The 20,928-nt window shown below is 56.6% G+C and overlaps 1 protein-coding gene across 1 annotated transcript; it reads left to right on the forward strand.

Moving 5' to 3' along the window:
* Nucleotides 1-1,791: 1,791 nt before the first annotated feature.
* On the forward strand, nucleotides 1,792-19,549 carry TRAM2 (translocation associated membrane protein 2). Its single transcript, XM_075750393.1, has 11 exons — nucleotides 1,792-2,065; nucleotides 11,761-11,824; nucleotides 13,823-13,932; nucleotides 14,150-14,266; nucleotides 15,926-15,984; nucleotides 16,562-16,646; nucleotides 16,770-16,840; nucleotides 17,473-17,577; nucleotides 17,716-17,874; nucleotides 18,820-18,992; nucleotides 19,218-19,549. Exons 1-11 carry the CDS (start codon nucleotides 1,946-1,948, stop codon nucleotides 19,289-19,291), a joined length of 1,137 nt encoding a protein of 378 aa, XP_075606508.1. The 5' UTR covers nucleotides 1,792-1,945; the 3' UTR covers nucleotides 19,292-19,549.
* The last annotated feature ends 1,379 nt before the right edge of the window (nucleotides 19,550-20,928 follow it).

A 20,928-nucleotide genomic window follows, 5' to 3' on the forward strand; every position in this document is an offset into this window, starting at 1 on the left:
CGCCTGGGCTTGGGGACGTGGCTGTGCAGCCCGCTGGCACCGTCCCCTCGGCTTGCTGGTTTTAGTGGGTCACTCTTGTCCCTCTTTCAAGCTGAAATAAAATAAAGTGGGTTGGAAAGGTACCGACAGGGCACGAGGGTTGGCAGCAGCCCTGCCCCAGCCCTGCTGGGATCTTGCCTTCCAGCAGCATCATTTTTCACCTCCCTCCACACCCCGATTTCTGATCTGTGCCCGTGGGCACCAGGTTTCGGAGTCGTTTTTGCTCAACGCATGGTGAAAAACATTCTCTCCAGCTCCGAGATGATGTAACCCACCCCCCCCCACCCCCCCCACCCCCGAACTAACACAGGAAAAAATTACCTGGAAAAACATCTTTTCACTTCCAAAAATATTGGAACACAAGACTTGGACATTACAGAAAGTATAAGTATTTGCCCTGGGGTTGTTATTTGCTTGTTTTTTCTAAGCTGATATTTTGTGTATTTTTTTTTGCCCCTTATTAAACAGTTTTGATTTGTCTCAAATCCCTTTCTGGTGTCTTTAATATTCCTGTAAATGGCTTGGCCCAGGCTGCATCTCCGTGCCCATCGCTCTAAGGCTAAACAATAACGCGGGAGGGGGGTTGTGGAGGGTAAACACGGCTAATCAGGACTTGCCTAATATGAACAACTGCTTAATGAGAACTCAGGGACTGTGCTTCCTGTGCTGGATTTGGCTGGAGGAAAACGCTTTGTGCTCTCAACACCAGGTTTGAGACGGCTCAGTTCCCTCGAACGCGTTGGAGCAGCGTTTCCTCACCCCCCGTGAATCCTCCCCGACGGCCACGGGATGGGATGTGCAGCTACGAGGGACCCGTGGGGGTCCGGGGATGCTGGCGGAGCCGGGCCAGATCCCGCAAGCTAAAGGATCCAGCGCTTGTTTTGTTTGAAAGGAGATCTTTAAAACAAAAGCCCTGTTTGTACCTTGCTTTTTCTAAGGAAAGCCACCGAAGGGCCCTCGCCGCTACCCTTAATGTCCTTCAGGATCCTTAGGGAGATTTGGGGGGCTTTTTTAGTAAATGGCTTCAATAAATAACACTGACCGTGCCACTGGTCTGCCCCGGAGACTCGGCTGAATCATCGGTCCATCCACGCTGCAAAGCGTCTGGTGGCTGCTGCACCCCGGCCCCAGCCGGGCTGTGGGTTTGGGAGGGGGGTGGGATGGGGAGGGTGCCCCACGCCTCTGGCCTTCCCTGGTTAATGGGGAGAAGGGAGATGTGGGGTTCAGCGCTGGGGCTGTGGGCTGGGGGTGGGGGGTGAGGGGGTGTGCAGGGGCAGGTGGGTGTCAGGGTGCGCACGGGGAGGTGGGTGCTGGGTCACGGGTGGGTGAGGAGTGCAGTCACGGCGGGGTGTGCATGGAGGGGTGGGTGCAGGTGCGGGTGGGTGTCCGGGTGTGCACGATAAGTGGGTGCAGGGCGTGGGTGGTGCATGGTCGGTGGGTGCAGATGTGGGTGGGTGTCCAGATGTGCCTGGTAGTTGGCTGAAGATGGGGGCGGGAGTCTGGACGCGCACGGTAGGTGGGTGCAGGTGTAGGTGGGCGCACATACGAGCGAGCACCCAAACACGCACAATAGCTGGGCGCCCGTGCGGCCGTGCGCGGATGGGAGCGGGGCGCCCAGACCGCTGCCTGCCTCCAACCCCCCGCGCAGAGCCGGGGCGTGCGTGGGGCAGCGGCTACGGACGCGGGTGGGCGGTGGGGCCCGGGGAGGCGGGGGCCGGGGCCGGGGCCGGGGCCGGGCCGGGCGGCGGGGAGGGGTCAGGCGGCGGCGCGGGCGGCGCCTGCGCGGGGCCGTCGCGGCGCTCCGCAAAGTTGCGCGGGGGCCCGGGGAAGTTTTGCAGCGCTGAGCGGCGGCGGGGCGGTGGGCGGCGGCTCCGGCTCCCGCTCCCGCTCCCCTCCCGGCGCGGCCATGGCCTTCCGCCGGCGGGCCAAGAGCCACCCGCTCTTCAGCCAGGAGTTCCTCATCCATAACCACGCCGACATCGGCTTCTGCCTGGTGCTCAGCGTCCTCATCGCCCTCATGTTCGAGGTGAGACGCCCCCACTCCCCCCCCCTTGCCCCCCACCCCACCCCGCCTTCTCCCGGTGAGGGACTGTCCCGCGGCGAGATTCCCCCCCCCCCCCCCCCGCCCCCGGGGTCAGCCCCACCCGGGACTGGCCGTGTGTGTCGTCCCCCCCCACCCGTGTGCACCCCCCGGTGTGGACAGGCCGTCCCGGGTGCCCCCCCTGTGCTGCACGGGGTGCCCCTACCCACCCCCACCCCCCCCTCCGGTCCTGCCTCTGCTCAGGGGGTGTCCGGGGTGCTCCAGCCCTGCAAAGTGATCCCGTCCCGCTTGGGGAGGGGGCTGTGGGGTGCAGGACCCCCCCCGTCTGGGGGTGCCAAGTACCACCCTATTCATTCCCCATCTCTCTCCTAGGAGCGGAGAGGCGTCCCCCTCCCCCAAAATTCCGGTGGAGACCCAGCCCAGTGCTGGTTTTTTGGGGTGGTGCATCCTTCTGGCACCCCCAGCCCTGCCTGGGGTCCCCAGCTGCAGAAGGGGGAGCACAGGGGGTGGCGAACCCCCTTCTGCAAACGCACCACAGCTGGAGGGGACGGTCCCTGCCCCGCACCACTTCCTCAGCACGGAGGGGTGGATCGGCCCCGGCCACATCCCGGGAGAAGTCAAGCCCTCACTGATATTTCCAGCTATTGGAAATGGGGGTAATATTTTTTTTGCCTTTTTTTTTTTTTTTTTTTTTTAACATTAGCCCTTTTCCAGGTGTTTTCTCTGCAGCCCGCTGACCCCGCGCCGTGGGACGAGCACCGGAGGCTCCTGGGCCTCGTGCAAACGCCAGCGGCTCCCTGGCCTTTCCCCATCCCGGCCATCCCGTTCCGCCGTGGGCCATGAGAAGGCGTCCCCGGCTCCTCCGTGGGAAACCTTCGCCCAGCCGGGGTGGCCGGAGCTCCCCCCGGGAAGGCTGTTGCCTCGCCACCCCAGCGCTGTGCGGAGCCATGCCGGGAATGCCGCTCTCCCCCTTGCTCCGTCTCCTTCCCTCCCAGCTTGCTTTTTCCTCTCCTCTTTTTGGGGAGGAGACAGGGGAGGGCTGGAGGCCACAGCCGTGCAGCTTCGCTCGGCTCCGGGCACCCTACGCGGAGGCACCTCGGGTGGCTGCGAGCCGTGGTCAGCAGCTCGGTCGGACCGGACCCCCCTCCCTTGCTTCCCCCGCGCAAACCCTCCCCTTCAGCGCAGTGCCACGTTTCAAAGCAAATCCGGACGGGAAAGGGGTGGCCGGGGGGCCTGGCGGAGGAGGAAAGGCTCCTTCTGTAGCAAATCGCAGGAGGAGGAAATCCATTTCCTTAATACCCTCCTGGTGGCAGCCCCCTTCTTTTTTTCTCCCACTCCCCCCCCCCCTTTTTTATTTTTCTTTCCGCAAATGCGTTGAATGAGCGAGTTGCTTCCAGCGCACAAAACCCTTTCGATGTGTTTGTGCATGTGGATATATTTATTTAAGGGTTGAGGGGGTTTCAAAACTAACCCAAGAGGGCCAGCTGTATTCCAAAACCACATGCAAATGCCGCAAAGTTGGGCTGCAAGTTTCGTAGACGTACTTAAAAAAAAAAAAAAAAAAAAAAATAGTCACTGAGGTTGCATCTCTGTTAGGGTTTCTTCCCGCAGCTGGTTTTTTCGGGGTGCTGGTGCCTGCGGTTGCATCCTGGGAACCCGTCCCAGAGAGGTGGTACCCGGGCTCGCTGCTGCAAGGACTTTTGGTTGACAGTGATGCTCCAGGGGTGGTTTTGAAATGTGATGCGGTGAAATTCCCCCATGGAAGTGGTGGCCGAGAGGGTTTTGCAGCGTTTCTGATTTTATTTTTTTTTTTTTTAATGTATTTTTAATTAAATGTCCCCCGGTTGCTGAGAGGTGGTGATTTCCTGCTGGTGCTGCCGCTCTCCCGGCAGACCTCAGGGAGACGGAGCTCACCACGCTGGGGTGGCTTTCGGCACTCCTCCTTCTGCACCGCCCGGCTCGGTAGTATCTGCCCTCGTCTTCCCCTTGGCATGGGGTTTGGGACAACTCTTTTCATCCTTATTTTATTTACTCCTTCTGCTTTCTTTTCCCCTGGAAGAGACGTTAGGCTCTGCTCTTCCCCAGCCCTCCAAACCATCCGTGCCCATTTGCGCCGTTTCTGTGACGAGTTTTGGTGGCGGTTTGGATATTTCCACCTTTTGACACCTTTTCAGCGCCATCTCTGTGATGGTGGGGAGCACATGTTGACGTCCCTTCTCCTCCTCCTCGCTGCTTGCTTCCCACCCCGCTGCCGGGCTCCCACCTTCCCCGATGCCAGTGACCACAGCCGAGCTCGGACTCAGCGGAAAAGGCCGAATCCTGCTCACAATAGGCCGTTTCCTGCAGGGGAGGTTTCTTTGGGGAGGCACAAATGGGATTTTTAACCTTTTCCCAGGCAACCCGCGGGAGTTGAGTACTCGCTTGCTCCGGCACTGTGCTCATGGTGATGCTCAAGGGCTGCCACGGGTTTCCCTGTCCCCAAGCATGGTGCAATGTACACCTTGAGCATCCTTTTGGGTGGGCAACCTCTTCCCCATCCAGATGGATCGGTGGGCTCCACCAGCCTGACAATTCCTCCGCAGCAGGGAGCGGGTACCAGTCGCGATGGAGATGCTGTTCGCATCTCACTTAATGCCCAGCTTCACTGCTGGCTGTGCCATCCCAGGGTGGGAGGGATTTGGGGGCACGGAGCGTGGCATGAGGCCGCTCACCAGCGTTATGGCTGTGTCAGACTTGATTATTTGGGTATCGTGTGCGTTTAAGACGATTGTGGTATTGCTTAGGGAGGGAAACCTAGGGTTTGGAGGGGGTCCCCCCAAAAAGAGCCATCCTGAGCTGGGCGCCGCAGGGATTTCTGCTTTCCCAGACAGCTCTAAGTCTTCAGGGTGTGAAAACGCACCTGGTGCACATCTGTGTGATGCCCGGGAGGGATTTTTGCTGTGTGTGCGTGGCTATTCCATCCACGAGCGAGCCAGAGCCTGGCAAGAAAAATCTCCCCTATTTTTCCTCAAAAACTATTTTAAGTGTCTGTGTATAGAAATGCAAAGCAGGTGCTCTCCATCCTCATGCAGAAATTGTTTTGCATATCTTTTTCCACCCTGCTTTGCAGAAAAATGAAGCCAAAAGCCAGGCTGGGTTTAACCTGCAGCTGCCCGGTGACCCGTGTCCTGGCAGGGACGGCTCCTGCGTGCGGCGTCAGATGGATCAGCCTCCGTGCGGGTTGAGTTTGGGGGAGACCTTGCTGGTTTGGGGGGGGGGGTGTTCTATATTAAACAGAGGTGTGGTCGCAATCTCTGTACGATGGGGAAACTGAGGCTTACTCTTACTTCTCCTTTATGCCCAGAACTGGCTGCCGTGAGCTCAGGGACAAAGCAAAAGGCAGGTCCTGATGCTTATGCATGGGCTGATGGTAATAAAGTTATAAAACATTGTATTATAAGAGATGCCGTGCCCTTGCCGGGCTTTCCCTCGTGCGCAGAGCCGCGGCGGTGAGTCACGGTCTCCCAAACACCGGGTTGTGACACTGTCAAACGAAGGCGGCTGACGAATGCGCTGCTATTTCCAGGCTTCCTGCTAAATATACTTTCCCCTCCCTGGTCCCCTCCGTAGTACTCTGCAAAAATTAAGGCCTTCCCGTCGTTAGCGAGGGAAAACAAACCGTGTTTCTCCCTCCCTCGGTCTTTGCCAGATGTGGAAAGCGAGGCATGTGTGCAGCTTAAAGGCTGAATAGTTGGGGGAGAGTGGGGAGAAAAGGGCAGGGGGGAAAAGCAGAATTTCGGTCTGCTTTTAAAAAGGGAATAAACAGGAGGGAGCGTGAGGCGATGGTAATGGTGCGGCGCTGGGGGACGAGCGTGTCGGTGGGAGCAGAGGGGCTGTGCCGCCCTCGGGGAGGGTTTGTTGTCGAAGCCGGCTGTTTACTTTTAAAGGCTTTGGTCCAAAGTTTGGCCTTTAGTTTACATATAGGGCCTGTGTCAATCCCTACCGTGGATCAACAAGTTTTTCTTTCAATAAACGCTCTGACCGGTGCGGGGAGAGAAAAAAACCCCACTCTTAAGTTGTGAGAAAAGCCTTCAGACAGTATTTTGTCTTTAATTAGTTTGAGTTGTTTTTTCAAGTCCTGGAAATATTTTCCCGGCTCCGACTGCAGAAACTCCCCCAGCCTCCCCCGCCAGAGGTTTGGAGCTGCTTCCTTCCTCCGAAACTGTTTTAACCCAAGCAGGACCACGGGGATGGCTGCGTGCCTGGGGGATCCCAGCCGGCGTGAAGACAGCACGGACCCTGCAAATCCCACCGGGCTGAGGCTTTCGGGAAGGGAACGGGGTTTTATAGAGTGAACTGGTACCTTTCTGCGAAGGATGCTCAAAAATTATCCCTCGCTCCTGAAAATCTTGGGGCTTGAGAGTCACAGCGGGTGGATTTTGGGAGAGGTGCTAAGCTGCCTGGATGTGTGTGCTCAGACGTGTTTCTTAAAAGCTTTTTGCATGCCTGCGAAAGTGGAATTGGGATTTTGGTTCGGATTCTTAACAGCATTTTGTGGCAAGGAAAAACCAGCATCTTCTTAAAAAGGCTAGCAGGGGTGTGAATTTTTCCAGTCTGCATTATCAGGGAATAGATGCGTTAGCCTGGTGGGATTGTTTGGGCTTTATCCGTTGCCCTGCCATCGAGGGCTGCGAGGTGGATGCACTGATTTGATGTCTGGTGGCATTGCTCTATGAGAAACAGCCCGGACCCTGTCCTGGCTGCTCTGAGCATCACAGGAAACTGTGGTCTTCATGGACGCGTCGGGTTTTGACTCTTCACCGTCCGGCTGCCCTTTGATCCTCGTCATTAATCACTCAACTCGCTCACTGCTGAAGATGCTGGTCCCTCTGTGTGGCTGTAGAGAGTCCCCAGGACAACTGCTTCCCAAATTTAGCTGGCTTAGGCACATCCCTCATGCCAGGCAGGATGAGGCCGGGATGAGGAGCATCTCCCGCACCCCTTTGGGCAGTGGTGGGTTGCATGGAGGTGCCCGTAATGCAGGGCAGGGAGCGAACAAGGAATATACGGCCTTGCCTATATGGTCCCTGCTCAGCTCATCCCACGCAGACAAATCCCTCTCCCACCCTATAAAAATCCCTACCTGAGTCATGGTGATGCTCTGTAGCATTTGGACTTGTGGCTGCCTTGAGGAAAACCAAAGCAGCAGGTTGAGGAGAGGTGGCCTCCCAGCATAACCAAAAAAAATATACTAATACCTGGAGGGGCCCGATTCTGCCCCTGCCTGTAGCAGTTTTGCAGCGGCTCCAGCTCCGCTCGCTGCCTTGCGAGGCAGGAGCATGCCTGGCGCTTCCTGTCCCGTACCAGCATCTCGTTTCAGAGCAGACAGCAAGCGTCTTGTGCCTCTGAATAATCCTTACGTCTCTCTTCCCGTTATGAACTTCTCCTTTCTCCGGCCGCCTGCGATACGCTTGACGTGAGCTCTGAAGCTTTGCCGTCCCTGGTGCTCGTCCCTCCTTCCCGAGCCAAGGAAACCTGGTTTTTGCCCTGCAGAGGAGCTGGAGGTGGTGTTGCTGGAGGTCACGGTTCAAGTGTTCCCCGTTTTCCAGGAGACTTGGGCTGCTCGGTGGTGTTTCTGTCTCCATCACGCTGCGCAGGGCTGCGTAGCAATGGGCGCACCACGGGTGCTGATGTGGCGGAGGGGATGCTGTGGGGGTTACGGCTGCGGCGTGGCATTTTGGAGCCTGATGTTCACTTGGCGGAGCTCAGCCATAACTCACCTGTCCCTCCATGCCCACCGGTAAGGGGCGTGTTGTGAGCAATGGCAAAAAGATGCGGGTCCCTCTGTGGACATGCAGGGTGTCCTTCACCTTCAAGGATGGAGGGGTGTCACCAGTTGTCCTCCTCAAGGTGGTTTATCCCGTACGTTTTGTGCTCAGTCTGCCTCGGCTGCTGGAAACCACAACTCTTTTCCTATCTGAGATGTCCTCGCAGCGGTGGCAGGGAGGTGGAGGTGACCTGGCCAAGGGTGTGCGGTGCGATCAGGACCCTGGTGGCCTTGCAGGTGGTGAGTCTGACAGAGCTAAGCCGGGCGATACGTGCGTTGTTCTGGGTTTCTTGATCGCAGTAAGGAAAGCATGGAGGTGTAAGCGCTGACAAAATGAGATGCAGCCAGTCTTCTGAGCCCTTGGAAAGCCCAGGGACCCACCTGAAAATGCTGCCTTGGCCGCCAAAGTCCTGCTGGTGCCCACAGGGGAGCGTGTGCAGGGACTGCACCAGGGTGAAGGGTGAAGTCCTGCACGCATTCAGACGTTTCCATGGTCGTGTGAACACTTCTCACCTGCTAGCAGGAGAAAGGAAGGTCTTTGATGTCTGAGAGGAGACCTTCCCTCCACGTAAGGTCTGTGAGATATCCGAGGTGAATGTGGAGGTTGGATGCCTGGAGGTTCAAATTTGGCTCCTGGAGCTGCTGCTGTGGCCTTTAGCGAGTGGCTGCAGGCGTGTGCCTGGGCTTCCCCATCCATCAGATGGAGAAGAGAGGCAGTTCGTCTTTGGAAATCGGTCTGTCAGGAGCCTGCCTACATCCGGGAGGTTATGTTTATCTTAGGTGGTAAAACATTTTACATAGACTTTGGAAAACAACCCACTACCTCTCTGTAATGAAAGGTGAAGGGGGGGCAGAGGTGATCCCCTGAGCTGCTGGTGGTCCTCTGGCCCATGGGAAGTAAAGGGAGGTGTGGAGATGGGACAGAGCATTGCTTGATCCTTGAGTGGATAGAGGAGACCTTCCTACTAGAGCCTCTCAAAAAAATTAGGAGAGTCCCTGCAAACCGTGTTGGGGCTGAGCACCGGGCGGTCATTGCTCCCCACCCTGGAGATGCTCCAGGATCGTTTTCTTGGACCCACAAGTCTGGCTTATGGCCCCTTCAGCAGGTTAGGAGGCTTCATCTGGAGATCAGAGAATCACAGAACAGTTTGGGTTGGAGGAGACCTTAAAGATCATCTAGTTTCAACCCCCTGCCATGGACAGGGACACCCTCCACTAGCCCAGGTTGCCCAAAGCCCCATCCAACCTGGCCTTGAACACTGCCAGGGAGCCACGGGCAGCCACAGCTTCTCTGGGCACCCTGTGCCAGGGCCTCAGCACCCTCACAGGGAAGGATTGCTGCCTCCCATCCCATCTCCATCTCCCCTCCTGCAGCTTCAGGCCATTCCCCTTGGCCTGTCCCTCCCTGCCCTTGGCACCAGCCCCTCTCCAGCTTTCCTGGAGCCCCTTTAGGGACTGGAAGGGGCTCGAAGGTCTCCCCGCAGCCTTCTCTTCTCCAGGCTGAACCAGCCCAACTCTCTCAGCCTGAGGTCTCCAGAGCAGAGGTGCTCCAGCCCTTGGATCATCTCCGTGGCCTCCTCTGGCCTGGCTCCAACAGCTCCATGTCCTTCTTGTGCTGGGGACCCCCGAGCTGGACGCAGCACTGCAGGGGGGTCTCAGCAGAGCGGAGCAGAGGGGCAGAATCCCCTCCCTCAACCTGCTGCTCACGCTGCTGGTGATGCAGCCCAGGACACGGGTGGCTTTCTGGGCTGCCAGCGTGCACTGCCGGCTCATGTTGAGCTTCTCATCAATCAACACCCCCAAGTTCTTCTCCTCAGGGCTGCTCTCCATCCATTCCCGTCCGGCCTGTGGTAGTGCTTGGGATTGTGCTGACCCATTTGCACTTGGCCTTGTTGAACTTCATGCAGTTCTCGCAGTCCCACTTCCAGCCTGTCAGGGTCCCTCTGGATGGCATCCCTTCCCTCCAGCGTGTCGACCACACTGCACAGCTTGGTGTCATCGGCAAACTTGCTGAGGGGCACTTGATCCCGCTGTCCATGTTGCTGACAAAGATGTTGTGTTGTTTCCAGCTGTTTACACCTCTGGATGACAGCCAGGCACTCGGGTAGATACAAAACCTTCAGTGCCCGCTGCTCTTGGCACACCCGTGACACATCCACCCGTCCCTGCAGCATCACGGCCACCGCCAGCTTTGTGCATTTGTTTCATACCCCGCGCCAGCTTGTGACGAAGTTTGGATGTGAAGCCCAGGTCCCGGTTGTGCTGTACCGCTCTGGGATGAAGCAACTTTGCTTTCCTAGCCAGCAAGGTTTGCAGGAGCCAGAAGTGTCTCCTTAAGCCAGCTCATGGCCGGGCGATGCGCTTTTTCCATTACCACCCCAAACTCTGCCCGGGGTCTCCATCTCCCTTGGCAGAGTGCTTCTTGCATCTACTCCTCCACAAACAGAGCACGACATGTGAGATTTCTTTTTTTTTTTTTAAGTGGGGGGAAAAAAAAAAATAAAAATAATCCCCAAACATCATGAAAACACACCGTGGAGTTTGCTGTCCCCCAGCCAGGGCTGCAAGAGGATGGGCAGAGAGCGGAGCTGCCAACTGGTTGCTCAATTCTCGTGGGGGCAAGACGGGAACACTTGGCAAAGCCCGTGTGTGTCCCCCCTCGCTGCAGCTACGTCCTGCAAGATATGAAGCAATATTTCCAGCCGGGTAGCCTGCAGCTCTGAAACAGTCGCAGCTCCATCTGTGTGAAATGCAGCTCATCTCCAGCGGTGTTCGATGGGCACGTGAGTTTTTGGGCTGGTTGCCTGTGAGGCTGGGAAGTTTTGTTTGAGGGATGGCTGAGGAGCCATCGACAAGGTAAAAATCTCTGGTGATCCTGCTGCCCGCGTGGGGTTGGACGGGATGAAGGCGTGTTTGGCGTCGGATGTCCGTGCGGTGGATTTTTGCTGTGGCCCCGGCTCCAGGGTCCATCGGTCTCGGAGATGCTGCTTTGGGGTGTCCTGCGGATGCACCGGGATGGGGTGCTCGGCTCTGCCCCGGCACTGCGGAGCCTCCTGCTTTGCTGCTGCGGGGATCGTTCTCTTGAGTTAAAAGCAGTGAATGAAAACCAGGCAGCGCAGCCCTGGTTTGTAGGGGACCTGATGTCTCATCCCACGGTTTTTTGTTTCCCTTTATGGGCCAGCCTGTGATGCTGGACATGTGGCTGGGATCTTGTGCGTGGTTCAGCGCAAGGTTCAGCTCTTTTGCCAAAGCTGCTTTTCCCCTCCACCGTGGGACCCTCGTGAGCACCTGCACGGTGTCTAACGGGGTCCAGCCTCACCAGTCCCGTGGCTGCTGTTATTAGCAGTCTCCGCAAAGATACGGGGGTTAAATCCACACGTAGTCCCTGGGGCTTTGCAGCCTCTGTGCTTGCTCGGGTGCTGGGTGCTGCCATCCCTACCCGGGCCAGGCTCCCAGCGTGGCTGCCCAGAGCAGATGGGAATGAGGGATGGTTTTAATTAGGTCGGGCTCCCGGTGTCCCCTGAGCAGCGGGTCACACGTGACGATGGTCCACGCTACTGGAGGGATGCTCATCCTGGAGGGGAAGCGGGGAGCTTTCCCCATCAGGCTGGCTGATGGCTTTTACAGCTGCATTACTTTTCCAGGTTTCTCCCTCTTTTAACCACCCCTTTCTCCTTCCCAAATCCCAAGTCCCTGTTGGCAAACATCTTCCCTAGCAATCCCCTTGCTGAAAGGCACTTCAGCGAGTGACGCCGGTGCCTGCACATCTCCCTGGACGATTTGCCTTACCCAGCGCGGTACAAAAGGCGAGTAAATGGTGGCAGAGGAATGGATTTAACAACTGATTTGCTTTTTTTTCCCCTCTGTTTGACAGGTTACGGCCAAGACTGCCTTCCTGTTTATCTTACCTCAGTATAACATTAGCGTGCCTACAGCAGGTAAGAGATGATGCTGCCACAGATGCGCCAAGGAGAGGGTAGAGTTGTCTGCCCTAAAACCTTGCTGCTAGCTGGCCTGAGCTCACCCTCTACTGATGCACACTGCTCAGGGCCTTGTCTGGAAGTAAAACAGGCTTTAAGAATAAGAAATGTGGGAGAAAAACAAAGTTTGAATGGCTCAGAACACGCTGATCATGTCTGCTAGTCCTCATGCTGCTGGGATTGGGAAGAAATGTTTTCTGGGGCGTTTTAGGGATTCCTCTGTAGCCTGTTTCTGCTGTGGTCAGGCCGCTTGGCGTGCTTTGCTGGGTGAGGATCCTCCTCCAAGCCTGGTCAGGCGAGATCAAATTGCCTGATTGTATGCCCAAAGTAGCTGCGTGCCCTGCCAAGGAGCAGGAGGGATTTAGCTCTTTGCTAAGCGACAGGGGCTGCGCAGGTAGTTCCCGTCTCGCTTTATTTATTGGGGACGGCACAAGGTGAGGGCGTGGAGATGCGCGTGGTGCGCAGCATCCCCGCTCCAGGCAGCTTGTGGTCCTGATGCACGCCGAGAGTAATTCAAGAAGGCTCCGAGCTGGCGCAGGTTCAAGCCCGATGAACCAGAGGACGTGCCCCAGCTCCTGCTTCCCAGCCAGGAGGCAGCTGGCAGCTCAGTCCCTGCTTGTATTTTGGCTGCTGGTTGCTACCTCCGAGCCGAAAGCTCCTCCGAGGCTGGCAGCGATCTGGGCTCTGGCGTGGAGGCAGCAGGAGGTGGTTTGGGTAAAACCCCGGGCTCGGGACGGGCCAAACGCCCGCGGCACAGAGCCTGGCTTGGTGGCAGAAAACTGCAGTTCATTAGAAATGTTTGAGCAATCATCCAAGAGGGGTTATTGGGATTAGTGAAACTAGGATGAGGCAGACAAGCGGAAGATAAAAGGTCTGCCCTTAAAATCTTTGATTGTCATGGTTGAAGAAATCATGCAGCTTGCAGATTAAATTGTGGTCTGTGCTCCCCTATGGCACAGTCCAAACAGCTTCCGCTGCCGTTAAGTGATTTATTCTTTCCTGATATCAGAAATCTCGGGGCGGGGGGCACGTAACCATCTCACGGACCAGGTATTGGGGTATCAGTACAGGGCATGAGCGAGCTGAGGCCGTGGGGAGAGAGACCTTGGTGCAGCAAGCTTGTTCGGAGGAAGGGTTATTGCTCACCTGAATTTTTCCAAGGCTGTTTCACATCCCTCGCAACAAGGATGCTGTTGCCTGTGAGTCGCAGATCTCGCTCTCATCTCCCGTGCTCAGCACACGCACGGCTCCTGCTAGAGCAGCTTCTGAGATGCCCTGGAGAGAGGAGAGGAGGCAGAGGAGTCGCACACGTGCATAATGTTATTTTCTTTAGTCTTGCAGTTCTTTTATCTTACGCTGGGGTTACGAGCTCTGCGATACAGGCAACGTTTTTCACCTCTGGGTTTGCACAGCACCCAGCCAGGGAGCTCCTAAGGCCCAAGTGTTTTCACGTCCTTACGCCAGGTGTTTTCATAAATCCTATTCAAACCTTGTTCACGTACCTCAAATCTTATAAATCTGGACTGAAGCTTTGTTCGGGGTTGGTGACGGACGAGTCGCTTCCCAACATTGATATTAGGAGAGGATGGTCAGGATCGGGGTAAGGGAGAGCAGCAGCTGGGGGTGGGCTGAGCTTCTCATTGCGAAGCTCTCTGCAGCGTGCCACAAGGACAGCGGCTTTCCCCTCACTCTGCTTCTTGCCCGTAAGCTGCAGGGCTGCAAATAGTTGCCTAAATGCAGACGTCTGGGGTATTCTGGGTGCTGTTGGGTCTCCTGTTGCTCCAGAAGAACAAGGCCTCCCATGGGTCCTATTTCTCATTTGCCAGCCCTGTGCCGGATCTCTTAATAGCACAAAGTATCTTAGGAATAGCCCCCCCCCCTCCACTAACCCTTAAGCCCCTACCTGGAAATCATTTGGGTCAAGGGGATTTGACCCACCATTTGGTCTCTCTGCAGATGGGGAACTGGTCCAGTATCACTATGGGCTGAAGGATCTGGTCACCATCCTCTTCTACATCTTCATTGCCATCATCCTGCATGCGGTGGTGCAAGAGTACGCCCTGGACGTGAGTGCTGTTCGGCGTCTCGAGATGCCAAAATATCTGCAGTACCCTGGGGGGATGTGGTCCTACTGCAATTTAATGCCACTCTGGGGGCTGGGGTGGTGATGAGTGAGCCTTCATCTCTAGGGGCTGCTTGGGATGGGGAGGAGGAGGAGGGATAGCTGTTGACCTGGTGGCTCATGTTTTCTTGTTCCTTTTCTCTCCCTCTGCTCCTTCCCAGAAAATCAACAGGCGTCTCCATCTCTCCAAGGTCAAACACAGCAAGTTCAATGAATCGGGGCAACTGGTTGCCTTCCACTTCACCTCTGTGATTTGGTGCTTGTATGTCGTGGTGACGGTAAGGCACGGGGCTGCCCGGGCTTTGGGTTCCCTGGGTGGGATTTGGGGTTTCTGGAGACGGGCACGTTTCAGCAAATTTAGTTTTCAAGTGTGGTGGGTCTTTCCAGCCGTGGAGCGAGGGCAGTTTCAGGACATCCTTCTGCTTCGTGCCAGGCACAAGCAAATGGGCTGTAAAATATTTTCAGAGCTGAACCCCAGAAATCTTGCCTGGCATCTCCATCTGCAGCTCCAGGACCTGCCTTCGTTCTCAGCCTTATTTTCCTACTTATTTGAGTTCAGTGCCTTGGGGGTTTCGGATGCCCTTTACAGGGACGTGGGGTGAATGGGCAGATGTTTGTGATCCCTCTCTTGGTGAGCTGATGGCAAGGGGAATGCTGAGAGCAGGGAAACCACATCATATCTTAGATTGCGTTGGGGATTTTGCAACCCATAATCTCTGGGAGAAAAATTGGGAGTGGCAATGTTTCGGTTTTGGGAGGCAGGAGCAGGGCAGAACAGGCAGCAGTGGAGAGATACAGCTATTTTAGCAGTGTGAAGTGATGCTGATGCTTCGCTCCAGGTGGCCGTTGGGGTCCAGCTGTGGTGCCCAGCGGTGCTGGGGATGGATGCTTGGGGGCAGGTCCCCTCCACACTGCTCGGGGGGTCCTGCCAGCCCCCCTTAGAGGACTGCTACCCGCTCCAGGCCAGCATTTCTGGGCATCTGCTGGCACAGCTCCTGCCTCGGAGGACTGTGGGGAGGGAAGCTTTGGCAAAACAGTCAAGACCACTTTATGGGCTGCCCTCACCCAGCGCCAGACCCATCCCTCACCGGCTGTGGGGCTGCAGCCTCCTGTGCAAAGCCACGTGGCTGTGATGTGCTCCCCAAATGCCCCCCGTTTGCAGAGCAGGTCACCCTTCGCAGAGCTTACGCCACCCCAGGCCCCCTGAGATGAAGAAAGGGCTTAGGGCAGACAGGGCATGGACAATGGTGCCAGACAGGTCCTGGGCAAGATGAATTTTCTGTGCCAACATCTCTTTGCAAAGCCCAGTGCAGCACCCCTGCAGCAGGAGCTGTGCAAGCGTGAAACGAGAAGGGAGCCCCATCCTGTAACGTGCGCTGCGAGCGTAAGGCGAGGGGCTGTAGGGGAATGCAGGCAGGTGGGAAATTAAACTATGCGATGCATATTAAATTATTTCGTAGGCGTTTTCTGTTCCCCTTTCTCTTCAGAAGTACTTCTTTTTGCTTAAGTGATACTCGGATTGGAAATGCCGGTGGAGAAGCAGCCCCCACCGTGCCATGCGCGTGGTCGCTTCTAGCCGTGCTGCTGGCATCTCACTCCCACGCCTCCAGAGCATCCCTCTTGTGTTGCCCAAACCCCAAAGCATCCTATCCTGAACTTGGGGCCCTCTGTGCAACCAAGCAAGCAGCCTTCAACCCCCAAACATGGGGGGGGGGGGCCCCGTAAAACTTGAGCGGAGTGCTAGAGACCCATGAATGTGGCTGAGCTTTGGGGAGCTGAGCCCTGGCTTGTGCGGGGGACACGGGTTTTACTGCAGGCTGAAAGGACTCAGGTGTCATCCCCCAGTTCCTGGTTTTGCTGTAGCATTAGCCTGCCCCATCGTAACCACGCGCTGCCTGTTTGTTTTGCTGAAGGCTTGCATCTTTTCTTTTTTTCAGGAAGGATACATAGCAAACCCCCGGAGTTTGTGGGAAAACTACCCGCATGTTTATCTTCCGTAAGCACTTGCAAGGGCATTTTGTTCTCAGGCTGACCACTTCCTTCCTCTATACGGTTTTCCTGGCAGCTGGGAGCGGGGTGCTAACAGCACAGTGCCCTTTGCATGCACCCTGCTGCAAGGGTGCTGCAGTGAGATCCTGGGGGGACGGGGGATATCTCGTTTGTGGCCCTGGGGAGGGTGTTCCCAGAGGGTTTCCTCCATGCAGAAGGTCCTGTGAGCTTGGTTACTTACCCTGGCTGCTTCTTGTCTGCATCACCTTGGGCAACTCGCTTTGCTGTTCGTTTTTCATAGTAGAAGCGAAGTGGGGGATAATCCTCCCTTCTTGGGTTTTTGCAAGAGTGAGGTTTGCTGAGAGCATGGAGATGGCGGCACAAGCATCTGGATAAACTCCAGGCACGGCTAGCTCGGCTCAGCGTATAATTTCAGCCCAGAAATGATGCCTTCTAAATCCCATGGCTTCAAAGCGGTGGAGGCATTGCCTGGTGTGTGTGGCCAGACGCCTTTCCTGGTGTCCGGGTCCTTGGGGTCCCGCCATGCCCCAGGTTGGCTCACACGGTTCATCCCTGCGTTTCAGGTTCCAGGTGAAGTTTTTCTACCTGTGCCAGCTGGCATACTGGCTGCACGCCCTGCCGGAACTCTACTTCCAAAAAGTTCGCAAGGTGAGAGCCAGGCACCCTGGGGATGCTTGAGGTGGTTTGCCCACCGGCTTTGGGGAAAGCGAGCTTTGGGAGAGAGCGGGTGAAGAGGGGCCAGGGGTTAATTTGGCTTTCTGCCCCTGCCAGGAGGAGATCCCCCGCCAGCTGCGGTGCATCGCGCTCTACCTGGTGCACATCGCCGGCGCGTACCTCCTCAAGTGAGTCGGCTGCCTCGGCATCCCGTCCCGCGCTGCGGATGGGGCCGAGCAGGTCTTCTTGTCAGCGCGAGTCACCTGGGAAGCCTCGGCGGGGCGGGGGGCTTAAAGGGGGTAAAGGCGAGTGTTTAAAAAGCCGATGGTATCGCAGGTGACCTCCCGTCTGCAGGCCGTTAGTCAGCTTTCGCAGAGCCACAGAGCTGATTTGGGAGGAGTTCGGTGGTGTTAGGCGAGTGCACGGGTGGTCTCTGTTAACCAGGGACCCAAAACGCAGAGTGACGGGTGCATCTCCCCTGGGTGTGGGAAGCACCCTGGGGTGCTCTGCCAGCACGGCACGGGCAGGCAAGCTCATATCCTTCCTCCGCGCGTGTGCACGGAGCAGCATTGCCAGCAGTTAGGGTTTTGCGTTGGATCCATCCCACCCCCATCTGCTACTGGTTTGGGCCGCTTTGCTGTTTTGGGGGGAGGGATTTCCCCCGTTGGCAATCCTCCTACCCGCTCTGCCGCAGAAAGGCCTGGCTTTGGGCTGACGCTGCAGCTCAGGGGTGGCAGGGGAGACGCTCTAGCTGGATATGAAGGACTGAGCTCACCCAGCCCAGTGATGGTTTTTTTTTTTTCTTTCTTTTCCCTCCTAGCTTAACCCGCTTGGGGCTGATCCTCTTGCTGTTGCAGTACTTAGCCGAATTCTTCTTCCACATGGCCCGGCTGGTCTACTTCACAGATGAGAACAACGAGAAGCTGTAAGCAGGCGAGCTGGCCACAGCTTCCCGCCTCCGGTGCCCAGGAGAGCCGTCGGAGTGACGGGGGAGGCTCGCTCTCACCTTCCAGCTCGGTGCTAGAGGCTGCTCCTGCCGACACCTCTGCTTGCCCTCCTGCAGGTTTAACGTCTGGGCTGTCGTGTTCGTGGTCACCAGGCTCTTCACCCTCACCTTGTACATCCTGGTCATCGGCTTCGGGCTGCCACGGGTGGAAAACCAGGCCCTCGACCCCGAGAGAGGGAACTTCTTCAGCTTTCTCTTCAATAATATCCTCTTCAGGTAGGAATATCCCCTACTGTATCTACCGCCTTTTCTTTTTTAATGCATCCTTTCACATGAAGACTGAATTGTGGAAACCTCTCCCATACGTTCCCTGGTCATGTTATCCCAGGGTGGTTTTTGCTGAGTTTGGAAATGCCACTGGGGATCCGATCTAGATTCCCTTTAGGGAAGGCCCAAGTGAGCTGGGAGGGTGTGGAGGGAGTGAGGAGCGGTTAAGGGCCTCAGCGCCACGACAGAGGGGAAAAGCCAGCAAATAAGTTGTTCATTGAGTGAAGTTATAAAGCACGTGCCTGTCTTAGAGAAAGGCTTGCAGTCTTTCCCTTCTGCACCCGTGACTGCACTTACAGGGTCGATGAAAAGGTGCTTTCCCTTCTGCTTGGACGTGTTTTGCTGCCTGTTGACATGAGAAGCAGGAGATGGGATGAGTTCCCCGTGCCTTGCCATGCATCCATCAATACCGGGAGCCTTTCTCACCCGTACAGCAGCTGTACGTTCAGTTCAGAAGTTGCTAGGACAGGTGCCTGGTCGTGCCCAAGTTTTTTGAAGCCATGGACTGCTGGCATGTCTGAGGATCTGGGGGACTTTCTTAGCTCCCTTCCAACCACATCTGCTTTTCAGTTGTCCAGAGCAGCTGGAGACGGCTTACCTTGACCGTGCAGACTGTGGTTTGGGCAGTGCTGGTTGAGATGATCCTCTTCATCCATTCCTGCCCTAGACTCAGCAATGCCCTGAGCATCTGAGAGCTTCGTAGTGAGGAGGGAAAGGGAAGTGGCTTCTTTGAACTCTGGAGATGGCAGAAAGTAGAGATGGTGGCTGGAGGGACAGCGTCTGCCTCAGGGTCTGCAGGGGACCTCGGCCACCGGCCCCGGTGTGGGTGGAAGGCTGGGCTGCTGGTGGCCTCGCTCCTCTGTTCTCAGCCTGCCTCTTCTCCGCCCCTACCAGAATGAGTGCGCTGCTGTTGGTGTGCCTCTTCCAGGCCTCGGTGATGTGGCGCTTCATCCACTTCCAGCTGCGGCGCTGGCGGGAGTACTGGAACGAGCAGAGCAGTCGGAAGCGAGCCGCCGCCGCCGCCGCCGGCACCAAGCAGCAAGCCAAGCCGCTCAAGAGGGACTCGGGTGAGTCGGGACTGGTGTGCTGTGGGAGACATCAGTCCTGTGGTTCAGCATCCCCTCGGCAAGCTGCTGCCGCCTCTGCAGGCGACGCTGCCACGGTGCTGAGCCCAGGGGGTCCCCAGCAGGGTCGTGCCACGGTGGGGGCTTTCCCCACGTCTGTGGGCCGGCCCCAAGGGGATGAAGATTTTGGCCTGTGCAAGGGACAGAGTTTTCTCTCTCCGTCCCCAGGTTACCATGAAAACGGAGTGGTGAAAGCGGAGAACGGCACCTCACCGCGAACCAAGAAGCTAAAATCACCGTAGAAGCAAAGGCTTGTCTCCTGGGGAGGAGGGCGAGATACCGGGACTAAGCAGCAGCCCCTCCCGGTCCTCACGAGCATCATCTTGAACGGCTTGGAAACCGGTCATCTTCCCAAGGTGTCTCTCGCTCTCCTCCCTTCCTGTCTTGCTCTCTTGAACCATTTGCAATAAAACCAAAAAGGTCCCTTTCCCCTACTCCCCTCCCCTTGTAGGAACCTTTTCCAACCCTCCAGGTTTTGCTTTCCTCTGTTTCATCGTAAATCAGCGTGCAATTTTTTTCTTTTCTATTTTAGTGTTTGGTTATTTTGGGATTATTGTTACAAATGCATTGTAGGTGGTTCCAAACAATCCTTTTTTGCTTCTACAGCATGTTCCTCCCCTCTCTTCATGGTGCTTCCCTGAGCCCCTGGAACAGAGCCACGGCAGCTTGAAGGCACCACATGTCTGTGATGGGAACAGGCTCCTGGGGGAATGCGCTGGGGCTCTGTGACCCTGAGGCTCAGGGGTGCTCTCGGGTGAGGGTTGCCATTCCTGGGGCAAGTCTGGCCAGCTCTTGGCAAGTGCCACAGGATGGTGATGCTGCAAACGGAGACCAGGGTCTAAGGGAGGAACCTCAACCGTGTCTTCTCTTGTGGTGGACCTCCGATTAAGTGGGGTTTTGTTGACCCCTGGTTTTGAGCTCATTTTGGAGAGCTGGGCAGCAGAGAAGGGAGAGAATTTCCCTCTTCATATGGAAGGCCCACCTCCTAGTCTTTGCTTGCCCCAGTTCTTCTGGTACAGCTGGGTCCCTCTTACCCTCTTGACTGCAGGAGGTGAGCTGCCCTTTAGTTGTTCTGGACCTCCCAGCCCCAAGAGCTGGGCTCGGGGCTCTGCAGCTCGCAGCGCCTTGTCGTGGGGCAGCAGCATCCTCAGGTCCGCATGAAACCTTGAGTCCTGCCCCGCTGCGAGCACTGGCCTGGCTCCTGTCAGCCCAGGCCCTTTGTCAGCTTTCGTGTGCCTCGTGGACCTGGTGTTCTTGTGGCTTGTGACCACGTACAGGTGACGAACTGGCTGCTGCAAAGGTTTTCTGCATCAGTGGGACTGTCCCCCTCGTGCTGTCACCTTAGCCTTCCTCATCCCTACCGTACCAGTCCAGCCATGCCATTGGCAGCCACCAGCTTCACTCTTTATTTCCAAAGGATACAGAGCTTGTATCCACCCAAGGTGCTATCAAATGCAGGGTTTCTTCCAAAAAACCTAGCCCCTTCATCCCTTTCTGAGCTGTGAATGAGATGACAGGGAAGGGGAAGGAAGCTGGGGCTGCAAGGAGCAGCTTGCATTTTAGGAAAAGCCCGACTTGTGACGCATAGCTGTTGGCAGATGGAGTTGTCTCAAATCTACCTCAGAGGCCATCTGTTGCTGCAGACCACTTTTTCCCTCTTGCTCCTGCCCGCTGCCACCTGTACGTGCTGGCAGGAGCTTTCATGGGAACCCCAGATCCCACCGGCTCAGTCCCTTGCTGCCTCTTTGCTGGGGAGCAGCATCTCCTGCCCGGGGTTTTGTGGGTGAGTGTCATCTCAGTGAGCTTCTTTGGGGTGCCGTGCACCAGTCTAGATGTGGTAGGCGTGCAGTAGACGGGCACCTCTCACCCCACAGCTCTC

The sequence above is a fragment of the Balearica regulorum genome, chromosome 3 (assembly GCF_011004875.1).
Source record: "Balearica regulorum gibbericeps isolate bBalReg1 chromosome 3, bBalReg1.pri, whole genome shotgun sequence".
In the NCBI taxonomy this organism is placed as follows: Eukaryota; Metazoa; Chordata; class Aves; order Gruiformes; family Gruidae; genus Balearica; species Balearica regulorum.